The sequence below is a fragment of the Macaca thibetana genome, chromosome 11 (assembly GCF_024542745.1).
Source record: "Macaca thibetana thibetana isolate TM-01 chromosome 11, ASM2454274v1, whole genome shotgun sequence".
NCBI classification, from domain to species: Eukaryota; Metazoa; Chordata; class Mammalia; order Primates; family Cercopithecidae; genus Macaca; species Macaca thibetana.
Window position 1 is genome coordinate 39866594 of NC_065588.1, and position 15296 is coordinate 39881889.

Here is a 15296-nt window from a genome sequence, read left to right on the forward strand (position 1 = left end):
TGAAAGGGCTAGCTTTTTCACCTGCTATGTGAATGACATGCCTAGTCAAACCAATCCCCTGAGCCCTATGAAAAACAGACACTGCCTCCTCCAGCCTCTGCAAATATACCTGGCTGGTATCTGTGGCAGGTGGGGTTCTGTCTCTTAGCTTTGGAGCCCCCTTCCCTCTGTCTCTGTAAAGGGGAGTTTCTTATTTTTTCTTCCCTCTTCTTTCTTGCCTATTAAACTCCCTGCTCCTTAAAACTAAAAAAAAGAAAAGAAAGAAATGCTATGGTACTGATTTGTGTATGTTGATTTCATATCCTGCAACTTTACTGAATTTGTTTATTCAGTTCTAATAGGTTATTCATGGAGTCCTTTTTTTTCTTTCTTTTTTTTTTTTTTTTTTTTTTTTTTTTTTGATACAGGGTCTCGCTAGTGTCACCCAGGTTGGAGTACAGTGGCCTGATCTCAGCTGGTAGGACAGGGTCCTTTCCTTCAAGGTAGCAGTTTCCCTTCTGGCCCAGAGTGTGTCTAGAAATGTCATCTGGGAGCTAGGGCCTGGAATAGGGGCCTCGTGATTCTGACCAGTGCCCTACCCTGCTGTGGCTGAGCTGGTATCAAAAATGCAAAACAAAGTCCTCCCCACGTTTCCCTCTCCTCTTCTCAAACAGGAGAATGTCTCTTGGAGCCCTGAGCTGTGCAGACTGGACGTAGGGGAGGAATAATGCCAGCACTCCTTTGGCTGCCCCAGCTAGTGTCTCAGTATGTCACATGTAACCCTAGTCCACTGTCTCTGGGCCAAGTGCTCTAGGACTTGCCTAAGAGCTGCCGTCCTTATGGCCTAGAGTGCCTTTCAAGTTTACTTAGAGACTGGGAGCACTTTGGCCCTCAGTGGCAAAGTTTGTGGGAACTCAAGTCCAGAGAGATCTGTGATGTCCCTCTGGCTAGAGCTGGTTTAAATGCTCCATCTGTGGGTAGACATCAAGTGAGTTTGGTCTAACAGGACAACACTGAGTTCAATGCCTTACAATTGCTATTTCAAGAAAATTTTCAATTTCCTATTTAATTTCTCCATTGACCCACTGGTAATTCAGGAGCATACTGTTTAATTTCCATGTATTTGTATAGTTTCCAAAATTCCTCTCATTATTGATTTTTAGTTTTATTCCACTGTAATCAGAGAAGATGTTAGATAATTCAATTTTTTGAATGCTTTAAGACTTGTTTTGTGACCTAACATATGATCTATCCTTGAGAATGATTCATGTGCTGAAGAAAAGAATGTTTATTCTGCAGCTGTTCAAGGAAATGTTCTGTAAATATCTGTTAGGTCCATTTGGTCTATAGTGCATATTAAGTTTGATGTTTCTTTATTGATTTTCTGTCTGGAAGATCTGTCCAATGCTGAAAATGAAGTATTGATGTCTCCAGCTATTATTCTATTCAGGTCTCTCTCTCTCTCTTCAGCTCTAATCATATTTGCTTTATATATCTGGGTGCTCCATTGTTGGGTACATACATATTTACAATTATATCCTCTTGCCAAATTGACTGCTTTACCATTATATAGTAGCCTTTTTTGTCAATAGTTTTGGTCTTGAAATCTATTTTGTCTGATATGAGTATAGCTACTCCTTCTCTTGTTTGATTTCCATTGGCATGGAATATCTTTTTCTATACTCTTATTTTCAGTCTATGTGTGTCTTTACAGGTGAAGTGTGTTTCTTGTAGGCAACACATCATTGGGTATTGTTTTCTCATCCATTCAGCCAGTCTAGGTCTTTTGATTGGAGAGTTTAGTCCATTCACATTCAGTGTTATTATTGATAAGTAAGGACTTACTCCTGCCTTCTTTGGTTATTTGTTTTCTAGTTGTTTTCTGGTCTTCTTGTTCTTTTCTTTTCTCTTTTTTTCTCTTTTCTTTTCCTTCCTTCCTTCCTTCCTTTCTTCCTTCCTTCCTTCCTTCCTTCCTTCCTTCCTTCCTTCCTTCCTTCCTTCCTTCCTTCCTTCCTTCCTTCCTCCCTCCTTCCCTCCCTCCTTCCCTCCCTTTTAGTGATGGTGATTTTTCTCTGGTGATGTGACTGAATTTCTTTCTTTTTATTTTTTGTGTATTCATTGTATATTTCTTTGTTTAAAGTTACCACAAGGCTTGCAAATACTATCTTATAACACATTATTTTAAACTGGTAACAACTTAATCCTGTTGGCATAAGGAAAAAACAAGAAAAAGAAAACTACTAAAGGCTCTACTCTTTAAGTTTGTCCCCCAACTTTTTAACTACTGTTGTTCTTATTTATAGCTTACTGTACTACCTATGTCTTGAAAAGTTGTTGTAGTTATTATTTTTGATTTGTTCATTGTTTAGTCTTTCTACCTGAGATAAAAGTAGTTTATCAGTTACAGTGCTATAATATTCTGTCTTTTACTGCGTGCTTTTGTATTACCAGTCAGTTTTCTACCTTCAGAGGATTTCTTAATGCTCATTAACATCCTTTTATTTGTCATTGAAGTACTCCCTTCAGCATTTCTTGTAGGACAGGTCTTGTGTTGATGAAATCCCTCAGCTTTTGTTTGTCTTGGAAAGTCTTTATTTCTCCTTCATGTTTGAAGGATATTTTTGCCAGATATACTATTCTGGGTTAATTTTTTTTTTCTTCCAGTATTTTAAATGTGTTATGCCAGTCTCTCCTGGCCTATAAAATTTCCACTGAAGAGTGTGCTGCCAGATACAGTGGAGCTCCAGTGTATATTATTTGTTTCTTTTCTCTTGCTGCTTTTAGGATTATTTCTTTATACTTGACTTTTGGGAGTTTGATTATTAAATGCCTTGAGGTAGTATCCTCTGGTTAAATCTGCCTGGTGTTCAATAACCTTCTTGTACTTGGAAATTGATGTCTTTCTCTAGGTTGGGAAGACCTCTGTTATTATGTCTTTGAATAAACTTCCAGCCCCTATCTCTTTCTCTATCCCTTTTTAAAACCAATTACTCTTAGATTTGCTCTTTTGAGCCTACTTTCCAGATTCTGAAGGCATACTTTATTCTTTTTTTGTTTATTTTTTTCTTTTATCTTCTTTGACCATGTATTTTTAAATATCCTGGCTTCAAACTCATGGATTCTTTCTCCTGCTTGATCAATTCTGCTATTAAAAAGAATCTGATCCATTCTTCAATATGCCAATTACATTTTTATGCTCCAGAATTCTGCTTGATTCTTTTTAATTATTTCAATCTCTTTGTTAAATTTGTCTGATAGAATTCTGAATTCCTTCTCTGTGTTATCTTGAATTTCTTTGAGTTTCCTCAACACAGCTATTTTGAATTCTCTGTCTGAAACATCAGATATCCTGTTTCTCCAGAATCAGTCCCTGGTTCTGATAAAATTTGTCTATCGGATTTGTCTGATAAAATTTTTCTGATAGCATTCTGAATTCCTTTTGTGTTATCTTTAATTTCTTTTAGTTTCCACAACACAGCTATTTTGAATTTTCTATCTGAAAGGTAAAATATCTCTGTTTCTCCAGAATTGGTCCCTGGTTCCTTATTTACTTTATTTGGTGAGGTCATGTTTTCCTGGATGGTCTTAAAACTTGTAGATATTTGTCTGTGTCTGAGCATTAAAGCATTAGGGATTTATTGTAGTCTTCTCATTCTGGGCTTTTTTATATTCATCCTTCTTGGGAAGTCTTTCCAGATGTTTGAAATGATGTGGGTATTGTGATCTAAGCTGAATCAGTGTTAAGGGGCACCACACGCCCTTTAATATTGTGCTTCTTGCAGACTCACAGAGGTACTGCCTTGATGGTCTTGGAAAGGTCCAGAAGATTTCCCTGGATTATCAGGCAGAGACTCTCATTCTCTTCCCTTACTTTTTCCCAAACAGATTCTCTCTCTCTCTCTTTCTCTCTCTCTCTCTCTCCTCTTTTCTGAGCCAACTGGAGCTGGGGGTGGAGTGATGCAAGCTCTCCTGTGGGCACCAATACAGGAACTGTGCTAGGTCAGATCTGAAGCCCGCACAGCCCTGGGTCTCACCCACGGCCTGCTGTAACCACTCCCTGGCTATCACTTGCAAGCTCTACAATCAGCAGGTGGCAAAGCCATCCAGGTCTGTGTCCCTCCTTTCAGGATGGCAATTTTTTTCAGGACCTGGGTGAGTCCAGAACTGCCATCTTGGAGCCAGGAACTAGAGTCAACAATCTTAGAAGTCTACCAGGTATTCTATTGTACTGAGGCTAAGCTGGCACTCAAATCACAAGATGCAGTCCTTCCCACTCTTCCCTCCCTTTCCAAAGTCAGAGGAGCCTCACACCATGGCCACTACCACCACAGGCCCACAAGAAGTACTGCCAGACTACCACTGATGTTCCCTTAAGGCCCAAGGGCTCATAAGTCAGCTTATGCTGAATGCTGCCTGGGCTGGGACTCACCCTTCAAGACGGTGGGCTCCCTTCTGACCCAGGGAGGTACAGAAATGCCATCCAAGAGCCAAGTCTTGGAATCATGGAACCCAAGAGCCCACCTGGTGCCCTACCCTTCTGTGGCCAAGCTAGTACATAAGGTGCAAGACAAAGTGCCCTTTACTTTTGCTTCCATTTTTTCCTCAAGCTGTAACCAGGGGAGGAATCTCATCATATAACCACCACATCTGGGAATGTGCTGAGTCTCACCTGAGGCCAGCGAGTCTCAGAGGCTCACCCCCTTGATGTAGTATCTGGGTATTGCTGCTGGTTATTCAGGGCCCAAGGGCTCTTCACTTAGCAGTTGATGAATCCTTTGAGGGACTAGATCTTTCCCTTCAAAGCAGCAGGTTCCCTTCTGGTGCAGCATGTATCTAGAAATGTCATCCAGAAGCTGGGGCCTGGAATGGGGGGCCTCACGACTCTGGCTGATGCCCTATCCTGCTGTAGCTGAGCTGGTATCCAAGATGCAAGATAAAGTCTTCCCCATTCTTCCCTCTCTTCTCTTTAAGCAGAGGGAAGGAGTCTTGAAGCCACGAGCCGTGGAGCCTGAGGATAGGGGAGGGGCAATGCCAGTACTCCGTTGGTAGCCCCGCCAGTGTGTCAGTAGGTCGCATGCTCCCACAGTGCCCTGGCTCTGGGTCCAGTTCCACATTAGGACTCAGCTAGGAGTTCAGGTGAGTCCTTTCAATCTTTTCAAATTGCCTTTCAAGATTATTTAGGGCCCAAGAGCACTTTAGCTCACAATGGCAAGGCTTGTGGGTACTCAAGTTCAGACCGCTGGGATCTATGATTCCCCTCTGGCTAAGGCTGATTGAAATGCTCTCTCTGTGGGTGGGCATCAGCTGAATTTGGTCCAGTTTTGTTTTCTGCTCTAACAGGGCAGCACTGAGTCAATCCCTCTCAAGTGCTCAGAAACGCTCTCTACACCATGCCACCACTGCCAGAGAATGGGGAAAGAGTGGTGTTGGTGATTCATAACTGTTTTTCCTACCTTTTCAGTACCTCTTTCAGTTATGTGAAGTTAAAGCCAGGTACTGTGAGTGCTCACCTGATTTTTTGTTCTTATAAAGGTGCTTTGTTCATGTAGATAGTTGTTAAATTGGTGTCCTTGTTGGGCGGGGGAGACAATCGGTGGAGCTTCTATTCTGCCATCTTGCTCCACTCCCCTCCCCTACCTCTTTATTTTTCAGTTTCTATGTCACCACCTTAAGAAAGTCCTTCCTCGAACTCCCTCTCTATAGTCACTTTCTACTTGCATCAATCTGTTTATTTATTCTGTAATACCATATTAAAATTGATTTTTTTTTTTTTTTTTTGAGACAGAGTCTCGCTCTGTCACCTAGAGTGCAGTGGCATGATCTTGGCTCACTGCAAGCTCCGCCTCCCGGGTTCACACCATTCTCCTGCCTCAGGCTCCCAAGTAGCTGGGACTACAGGCGCCTGCCCCCACGCCCGGCTAATTTTTTATATTTTTAGTAGAGATGGGGTTTCACTGTGTTAGCCAGGATAGTCTCGATCTCCTGACCTCGTGATCCGCCCGCCTCGGCTTCCCAAAGTGCTGGGATTACAGGCGTGAGCCACCGCGCCCGGCCTAAAATTGATTTTTTAAACTTACTTGTTTCTTGTTTGCCAGCCCCCTCCTACCATCTTCACTAGAAGGATCATTCTCTGTCTCGTTGATTTCTGTGTCTCCAGCTCCTACAGAAATATTTGACATATAGTGGGCACTCAATAAATATTCCTTAAATTAAATGAAATACAAAGCATAACTTTTTAAGTATCTGTTTCTTTATCTGTATATTGGATACAACATCTGTACTGTGAGAATCAAGAAAACAGTTGTGAGAACCCTCTATTACAGCATCATTACAAATGTATAGTTACAGTTGTACATAAAATATTAGAAATAGAGAATTGCTAAGTTCTTCAACAGTTACCTCCCAGGCTGTGAATTCTTTGAGGTCAGGAACCATGTCTATTCCCCTTATCACTGTTTACTTCATGCTTAGCCTAGTGTCTGCCATGTAAGGAAATACTTGCAGAATGAACAAATAAACCAATCAATGAGCATAGCATCTCTCTGCCTCCAGAGGGACTTTCATCTACACGGAATAAATTTAGTTGTAGTCCTTCACAAAGAATTACATCAATATTATTGTCTTCTATTCTTCATTTACTCAGTCATAAGAATTATTGAGTACCTACTATGTACCAGGCACTGTGCTAGATGCTGAGGATACAATGATAAAAAACCACAAACCAATAATGTCCCTGCTCTTATGGGACCTCACAGTACCTATGTTTTTGTTATGCTCATTAAGCATTTCTACTCGTATTAAATTATGATTGAAAAATGCTTCCACTCTTTCAATGTTTTGGGATTTAATTTTTTATGTTTGTAAATATATGGCCAGTTTCCATAGACTGCTACATTGGCAATGAAAACAAGTTTTATTCTATATTCTCCATGTATATAGCTCATTTTATATTATATATCTACCTTATGAATTAACATAATTCTTTTATATCTAAACATATTTTTTCCCACTTACCCTGTCATGGATGGAGGGAAGTGAAGTATCCTAAAAGTAGTGTATTTCTATTTTTCCTTCTATTTATATAATACCTGCTTTTGGACTGATGAAACTCCTTTTATTCAATGCATAACTATTCCAGCTCATTATAATTTTGTAATCTGGAAGTTTTAGCACTATAAAGCATCTTTGTCTCATTTAATGTATTTTGACTTCAATTCATTCTATACTGATATTAACATTATGACCTTTGCTTTCAGTTCATATTTACCTTTGTTCACAACTTTATATATGATCGCTTTGAATCATTTGTTTTAGGTGCACCTGTATACAGGATAGAGTGAGATTTGCTTTCTGCTATGATATGACATATATATGGCCTCATTTTCCTCACAGTTTTATTTTAAACTGACAGTTTGCATCAGAAGCCAAGATGGAATTAGACAAGCAAAAGGTTTTGGGGGCTAATGACTGACAGATAATGAAGAGAAGGAGCAAGGATAGGCAGGAAAAGCCTTCAGACCATGGTATGGGTCTGAAACTTCAGAAGAGGGAGGGGAAGGAAAGGGGGAAGGAAAGGACAGTTGGGTAGGAAGATCCTCTGACTGCAGTGCAGCTCTGAAAAAGTCATGGCCAACCTTACAGGGAGCTCCAGAACAAAGACTGTGCATTAGAGAAGTCTCACATTGGGCAGAGATGTGGCCTTAATATCCCTGTCCTGCTAAGCACTGGTGGAGTTGCAGGAGAGAACATGTCCTTGTCGTCAACGCTGCAGTACATCCTGAAAGTATGTAGGTGACTAAATGCAGGCCTGTAGCTAACTGCATGCCGCCTGCCACTCTCACTCTTGGAGAAGTATTTGACTGAAAAATTGCCATGGCTACCACACACATTTTATAATATTTTTATTCATGTATGATTTACATTCAGAAATGCACAGATCTTTAGTGTGTACAGTGTAACAAGTTTTGACAAATTAATAAATCCATTTATCCCATCTCAAACAAGGTACCAAACATTTCTTTCACACGAAAAATTCCCTGTGGCCCTTGGATCAAATCAAACCTCCTTTCCTCTGCACACTGGCTTCTCCTCCCCTCCTACAAACTGAGGCAACCATTGTTCTTATTTTTATTACCATAGTTTATTTTGTCTGCTTTGAACTTCATATAAATGGAATCATAGCACATGTTCTGTTTTGCTTCTGGCTTCTCTTATGTAACATAATGTTTTTAATATGCATGCATGTTGCATGATCAGTAGTTTAAAATTGTTTTTTATTGCATTATGTAAATACACCGTCACTTGTTTATACATGTTACTTTTATGGACATTTGGGTTGCTTCCAGTTGTTGACTATTATAAAGTTACCATGAACATTTATTTATTCATTTATTTATTTTTTTTTTTGAGACGAAGTCTCGCTCTGTCGCCAGGCTGGAGTGCAGTGGCGCGACCTCGGCTCACTGCAACCTCCACCTCCCAGATTCAAGCTATTTTCCTGCCTCAGCCTCCTGTGTAGCTGGGACTACAGATGCACGCCACCACACCCAGCTAATTTTTTGTATTTTTAGTAGAGACGGGGTTTCACCATGTTGGCCAGGATGGTCTCTATCTCTTGACATCATGATCCGCCCGCCTCGGCCTCCCAAAGTGCTGGGATTACAGGCATGAACCACCGCGCCCAGCTACCATGAACATTTTTTATCCTTCTTTTGGGTAGACATGTATTTTCGTTAATCTTTGGTAAATATCTAGTTTGGAATTACTGAATCATATTGCAAGTGTATGTGAAATTTGTGAGAAAATGACCATTTTCCAAATCATTTGTTCCAGGGGTTCCCAACTCCTGGGCCACAGACTGGTACCCAGTTGTACTGGCACTGGACTGTTAGGAACCCGGCCGCATAGCTGGAGGTGAGTGGCAGGCAAGCCACCATTACTGCCTGAGCTCCTCCTCCTGTCAGATCAGCAGCATCATTAGATTCTTATAGGAGTGCAAATCCTATTGTGAACTGTGCATGTGAGGGATCTAGGTTTTGGGCTCCTAATGCCTGATGATCTGAGGTGGAACGGTTTCATTCCAAAACCATCTCTCCACAACCCCCAGCCCCATCCATGGAAAAATTGTCATCCACGAAACCAGTTCCTGGTGCCAAAAAGGTTGGAGACTGCTGATGTGTACCGTTTTTCACAAACAACAGGCTATCAAACACAGGCTGTGTTTGGTTGGCATTTAATCTAATCTGTATATCAATTTGGGGTAAACCATTTTAACAACATTGAGTCTTCCAGTCAATGAACATCATACATCTCTCCATTTATTTAGGACTTTTGAATTTCTCTCTCAGAAACGTTTTGTTAACAGTGTAGGGAACATGTAATCACTTGTTAAATACACTCTGAATTGTTTTATATTTTTATACTATTGTAAATATTATTGCTTTTAAATTTTCATTGCTCAATTATTCATTGCTATTATATAGAAATAAAGTTAACTTTTGCACATTGACCTTTTAGTCTGTGAACTTCCTAAAAGCATCAATTACTTCTGGCTGTTTGTTTGTAGATTCCTTTGTGTTTTGTATGTCCATCATCATGTTGTCTTCCAAAGATAAAAATTTATTCCTTTCCAAACTTTATGTATTTACATGTAATTTCTTTTCCTTACTTTACCTCCCTGGCTAGGACGTCTACTATCACGGAAGTGGTGAGAGCAGACATTTTTGCTTTCTTTCTGATCTTTAGGAGAAGCTCTTCAATATTTTAACATTAAATGTTCTCTTCATTATGGATCACACTTTCTTCCTTCATTAAATGCCTTATTTTAAAAATTCAATTCCAACATTGAGTATAAGATATCAGTGGTGTTTTGTTTTATTTCTCAAACAGTACAAGCTCTTTCCTTATTTGGCTGTTGGAAGAAAGGCTGTTTATTCTGATTCTTTCTAGAGTTTGAGTTGAGCTTAGGCTGGCACACAGTTTAAGTACCCTCAGAACGGGAGCTAAAATGGCTCTCTGCTTAGCCATAAAGAATTCATGTCAGCCTGCGGCAGTGCCATGTGCCTGTAGTCCCAGCTACTTGGAGACTGTGGCAGGGGGATTGCTTGAGCCTAGTAGTTTGAAGCTGCAGTGCCTTATGATAATCACACCTGTGAATAGGCAGCGCACTCCAGCCTGAGCAATATAGCAAGACCGTGTTGCTAAAAAAAAAAAAAAAAAAAATTCACCCTTGTAGTCAGTCCATCAAGCTTTCCTTAAATCCAAGACCCTCTGTTAATTCCATAGGAAAGTAAAATTTTTGTTTTGTCTCAGAGATTCTTGTTAGCACAAACATAAAGGTCTTTTGTAGTCTTGTATACCCTAACCCATTAACATTTCATTTTATTGTTTTTCTTCCATTTGTGGGTATCTGTTGTGTGTTTAAATCTTCATACTTGTGAGAGCTCAATTTTGTTCTAGTGATAGTCTTTGTTTTTCCTTGCTTTCCTCATTGTCTATTGTTACCTGTGCTTCTTTCAATTTATTTCCATTTTTCTGATGATTTTGCTTTCGTCTTTTGCATCTTTCCTAAGATCCACTATCTCAGGTTTCATCTCCTCCTCCTTTTGTCTTGTCGTATCTTTCCTATATTCTTTTATACTTGATCCATTTCTTTTTTATAGTCATCCTTTATAAAAATTATTGTTTTACAAAAAAATTGTGTTTATCACATTTTTTATCTCCTTTATGGCCACCTTTGTGTAGTCTGTTGGTAAATCTTGTTGCTCTCTTCCACATGTTTATCTTACAGTATCTATGTATTGAGGCCGTGCCAATATCCTTTATTACTTGTAATTCAATGCACAGACCAGCTATTTGCAGGAAGATCTTGATTAGGAGGGAAGGGCCAAGATAATCTTCCAAGCTTTATAACTCAAAGATTCCCTCTTCTACAAATATAGCACACCATTGTTTGTGATGCTTTGTTTAGCCCCAAATCAGGTTCAGCAGGGTTTCTGCTGCCAGTTTTGCTTACTTAATTCTTTACACCCTTGAAAATAAGCAAATTAACTTTTTTTCTTTAGAAAAAGCAATTTTTGCTGCTTTTGAGATCCGCTATTATTGAACAGTCTTGCCACTTTTTTCATTCTCTACTATGCAAATTTTCAGGTCTCATCTGCTCTTGGTAGCTCATAGATGTTCGTTAAATTTGCTTATACATTGTTTGTAGTTTTTTGTTTTTTCTTTCAAAGTCATTTTTCTCATTACTTTTGTATGATTTCCAGAAGGGGGAAAAATCCCCACTTACACAGCCATGTTCATATCAGAAGTCACCTAAACATGTTTTGGCAGAAATCTAAATTCTAACTCATGTCTCACAAGACAGTGTTATATCTAGTCTCTTGGATAACATGAAATGTAATTGTAAATGCAGTAGTCAAGGATTGAAAATGCTAAGTTTGCTAATTTTTCTTATCAAAGAACACATACAGAGTATTTCCCAGTAGTTCCTACTAAAAGAAATTCTATCAACTGCAATTGCTAGAGCTATTCAGCTGATTATCAAAATACTTTAATTCATCATCTAAAAAGTGATTGCTTAATAAAAGTAAGCATTCTAAAACTCCAGAAATAGGCAGAGTGAACAGTAGGGTAGCCCCCAGCTTTTCTTAGTGCACTAAGTCATGCAAGTATACCTAGTAGAGTTACATGAGCTATGAGGGGTTATAAGTGCAAGGATATATTTCCCTGTGAAATTAGAGCAGGCATTGAAGTTGAAGGATGGCTCCTAGTGAGTTTTCTTTGGGGAACACTAAGTAATCAGCAGTACAAAGGTCACGGAAGTATCTTATGAAGCCAACCAACCACCTATGGCTTTCTGTGGCTGTGGAACTGATCAAGTCCAATGAAGACTGAGAGCATGGGGACATGACCAAAAAGAGAGAGGAAAAACAAAGGAGAAACACACAGGGCAATAAACAGCCATTTTTATATGGATATCATATTTTATAACATTATTTATTTTTAATATATCCTGAAAATGCAGAATGGTTAAGAATAATGAGGAATCTTGCCTTCAGCCTCTTCCTCTATTTTATCTGACTCCATATAGGGTATTGCTCCCCAACTTTTTCCCCTCACATGAAGAAAATGATAATTGTGTCACTCTAAAGTAGACTGGAGAGGATTAGGGGTATTAGTTGGGAAAAATGATTACCTTTCTTTACATAATTATAAGAAAAACAAAATACAACTACTAGGGAAGATATTAAGTATAGAATTTGTATAAAATTTCTAAATAAAGTATTTTTGAAATTTTAACGAGATATTCGAGCTTGCTTTTCTGACCATAATACTTTAATAGTGGGTTTTGTGTGTGAAATGGCTACATACACTTCTTGCTTAAACTTAGGATTAAAAGAATAACAGGCAAAGTGTTTGTGAGAGTGCCTAGCAAATAGTAAATGCTATTTAACTGCATATAAAATTTTGTGGAAAATTTTAAAGTCTTCTTTTAGAGTCATTCAAAGTTCACAGGAGTTGAAATGTCCTCCAGGTTCATCCATGTGGTGGCAAATGAGAATTTCCTTTTTTTAAAAGGCTTAATAGTATTCCGTTGTGTATATGTACCACCTTTTCTTTATCCATTCATCTGCTGATGGACACATAGGTTGGTTCCATATTGTGAATACTGCTGCGATAAACATGGGAGTGCAAAGATCTCTTCAACATACTTATTTCATTTCCTTCGGATATATGCCCAGTAGTAAGATTGTTGAATCATATGGTAGTTCTATTTTTGATTTTTTGAGTAGTCTCTATACTATTTTCTATAATGACTGTACTAATCTACATTCCCACCAACAATGTACAAGGATTCCCTTTTCTCCACATCCTTGCTAAGATTTGTTATCTTTCGTCTTTTTTTATAATAGCCATTCTAACAGATGTGAGATGACAGTCACTGTGGTTTTGATTTGCATTTCCCTAATGATTAGCGATGTTGAGGATTTTTTCAAATACCTATTGGTTATTTATATGTCTTTCTTTGAGAAATGTCTATTCAGGTCCTTTGTCCATTTTTTAATCAAGTTTTGTTTTTGTTTTTGTTTTTTGTTTTTTGTTTTTTTCTATTACTTTTGGATATTAACCCCTTACGGTATGTATGGTTTACAAATTATTTTCTCCCATTCTGTAGGTTGTGTCTTCATTCTATTGATGGTTTCCTTTGTTGTGTTCATGGTAATCACCATGGGTTTCCTCATAGACTACCTCCCTAGTACATTTAAAATGCAAGTTCATTGGCTGGGCACGGTAGCTCATACCTGTAATCCCAGCACGTTGGGAGGCTGAGGGGGGTGGATGAAGAAGTCAAGAGATCAAGACCACCCTGGCCAACATGGTAAAACCTCGTCTCTACTAAAAATACAAAAATTAGCTGGGCATGGTGGCACACACTTATAGTCCCAGCTACTCGGCAGGCTGAGGCAGGAGAATTGCTTGAACCTGGGAGGCAGAGGTTGCAGTAAGCCGAGATTGTGCCACTGCACTCCAGCCTGGCGACAGAGTGAGACTCCATCTCAAGAAAAAAAAAAAAAAAAAAAAAAATATATATATATATATATATATATATATATATATGCAAGTTCAATATATGTGTTCATGTGTGTGCATCCGCATGTGTGTGTTCCCCAAACCCCAAATACAGCAAAGCAAAGAGAAAACAGGGCAGCTTTTAAAAATGAACCTGTTTCAACAGAGCTGAAAGGATTATTAACAGATTTAGATTTAGCAGTTTCCTCAAACCAAAGGATGTTTTATATCTATTCTTGCATTCTAAAAAATTTATGACACATAACAATATAAAAGTCCTTAAAATTTATTGAAAGTGTAAGTAATATTTTTAAAACATATACTCATGTAACCAAATTCAGGCCAGAAGATAGTCTGAGAATGGAAATTTACATTCCAAACTCACACTGAAATAGAGATGCAAAAATCCTAAACAAAATATTAACAAATAATATGATTGATCTCAGAAACAGTATTGAGTAAAAGAAGGAAGACACAAAAACACAGACATGTACAATTCCATTCACGTAAAATTCAAAGTCAGACAAAACTGTATATTTTTTAAGAATGAATACATGGGTGGTAAAGCTATAAAGAAAAGTAAGAAAAGTATTATAAAAGTTGAAATAAAACTAACCTTGAAGTTGAGGACTTGTGATTAAAGAGGTGTTCATGGAGGATTTCTTGGATGCAAAAGCTGTCTTCTATCTTTGAGGTCTGTGGTCTCATAACGTAAGAAACAGGTGGGGGGACTCTTCCTTATTTTTTCTAATCTCAGGAACAGTTTGTGTAGACTTGAATTATTATTTTTTTGAATGTCTAGTAGAACCAACCATTGAACCCATCTGGGCCTGACCTTTCCTATATGGAAAAATTTTAGACTACTGGTTCATTTAATGATTACAGGATTATCGTTATAGTATTCACATAACACAATACTGTTAAATTATATTTTTAAATGAGTTTTCCATTTTATCTAAACTTTCAACAATATTGGCAGAAAATCATTCATAATATTCTGTTATCTTTTTAATTTTTATAGCACCTATAGTGATTTCCTTTATAATTACGATATCCGTTAGTTGTAATTGCATTATTTCCATCAGTCTCACTACAGGTATGTCAGCTCTATTAGTATTTTCAACAAACCAACTTTTGGATTTGCAGATCCTCTCTTTTATTCTGTTTTTTTTTTTTTTTATTCATTTCTGTTTTAAGTTATACTTTCCTTCTTTCTTTTGATGTTCTACTTGATGTCATTTTCCTAACTTCTTTAGATGGGTGCATAGCTACATAATGCACAGGCTTCCTTCTTTTCTAGCATAAGCATTTATGAATGTAATCTCCCTCTACATGCTGCTTTAAGTGCATTGCACAAGTTTTGACGTGTAGTATGGTTTAATCATTGACTTAAAAATATTTTCTAATTTCATTATGTCTTACTTGACATATAGATTACTTAGAAGTGTATCTCTTCACCTGTAATCCCAGCACTTTGGGAGGCTGAGGCTGGCAGATCACTTGAGGTCAGGAGTTCGAGACCAGCGTGGCCTACATGGTGAAACCCCATCTCTACTAAAAATACAAAAATTAGCTGGGTGTGGTGGCACATGCCTGTAATCCCAGCTCCTTGGGAGGATGATGCAGGAGGATCACTTGAACCCAGGAGGCAGAGGTTGCAGTGAGCCAAGACTGTGCCACTGGACAGGTGATAGAGTGAGATTCCATCTCAAAAAATAAAAAATAAATAAGTGTATCTCTTAATT

General features: G+C 38.4%; 1 protein-coding gene across 3 annotated transcripts in view; it reads right to left on the reverse strand.

The window, feature by feature from the left end:
- Positions 1-6035: 6035 nt before the first annotated feature.
- The window catches only part of PUS7L (pseudouridine synthase 7 like), a 48146-nt gene continuing 38885 nt past the window's right edge, over positions 6036-15296 (reverse strand). The window contains exons 10-11 of one of the 3 annotated variants that reach the window (XR_007717825.1): positions 14168-14391; positions 6057-6139 (exon numbers count right to left, since the gene is read on the reverse strand). Coding sequence is in view for 2 of the 3 variants with exons in the window: in XM_050749379.1 (XP_050605336.1) it covers positions 6053-6139 (87 nt within the window). In the remaining variant the exon portion in view is untranslated. Of the gene's footprint in view, positions 6140-13770; positions 14392-15296 lie in introns of those variants that run through there. The other 2 variants (XM_050749379.1, XM_050749381.1) reach the window with 2 other exon arrangements.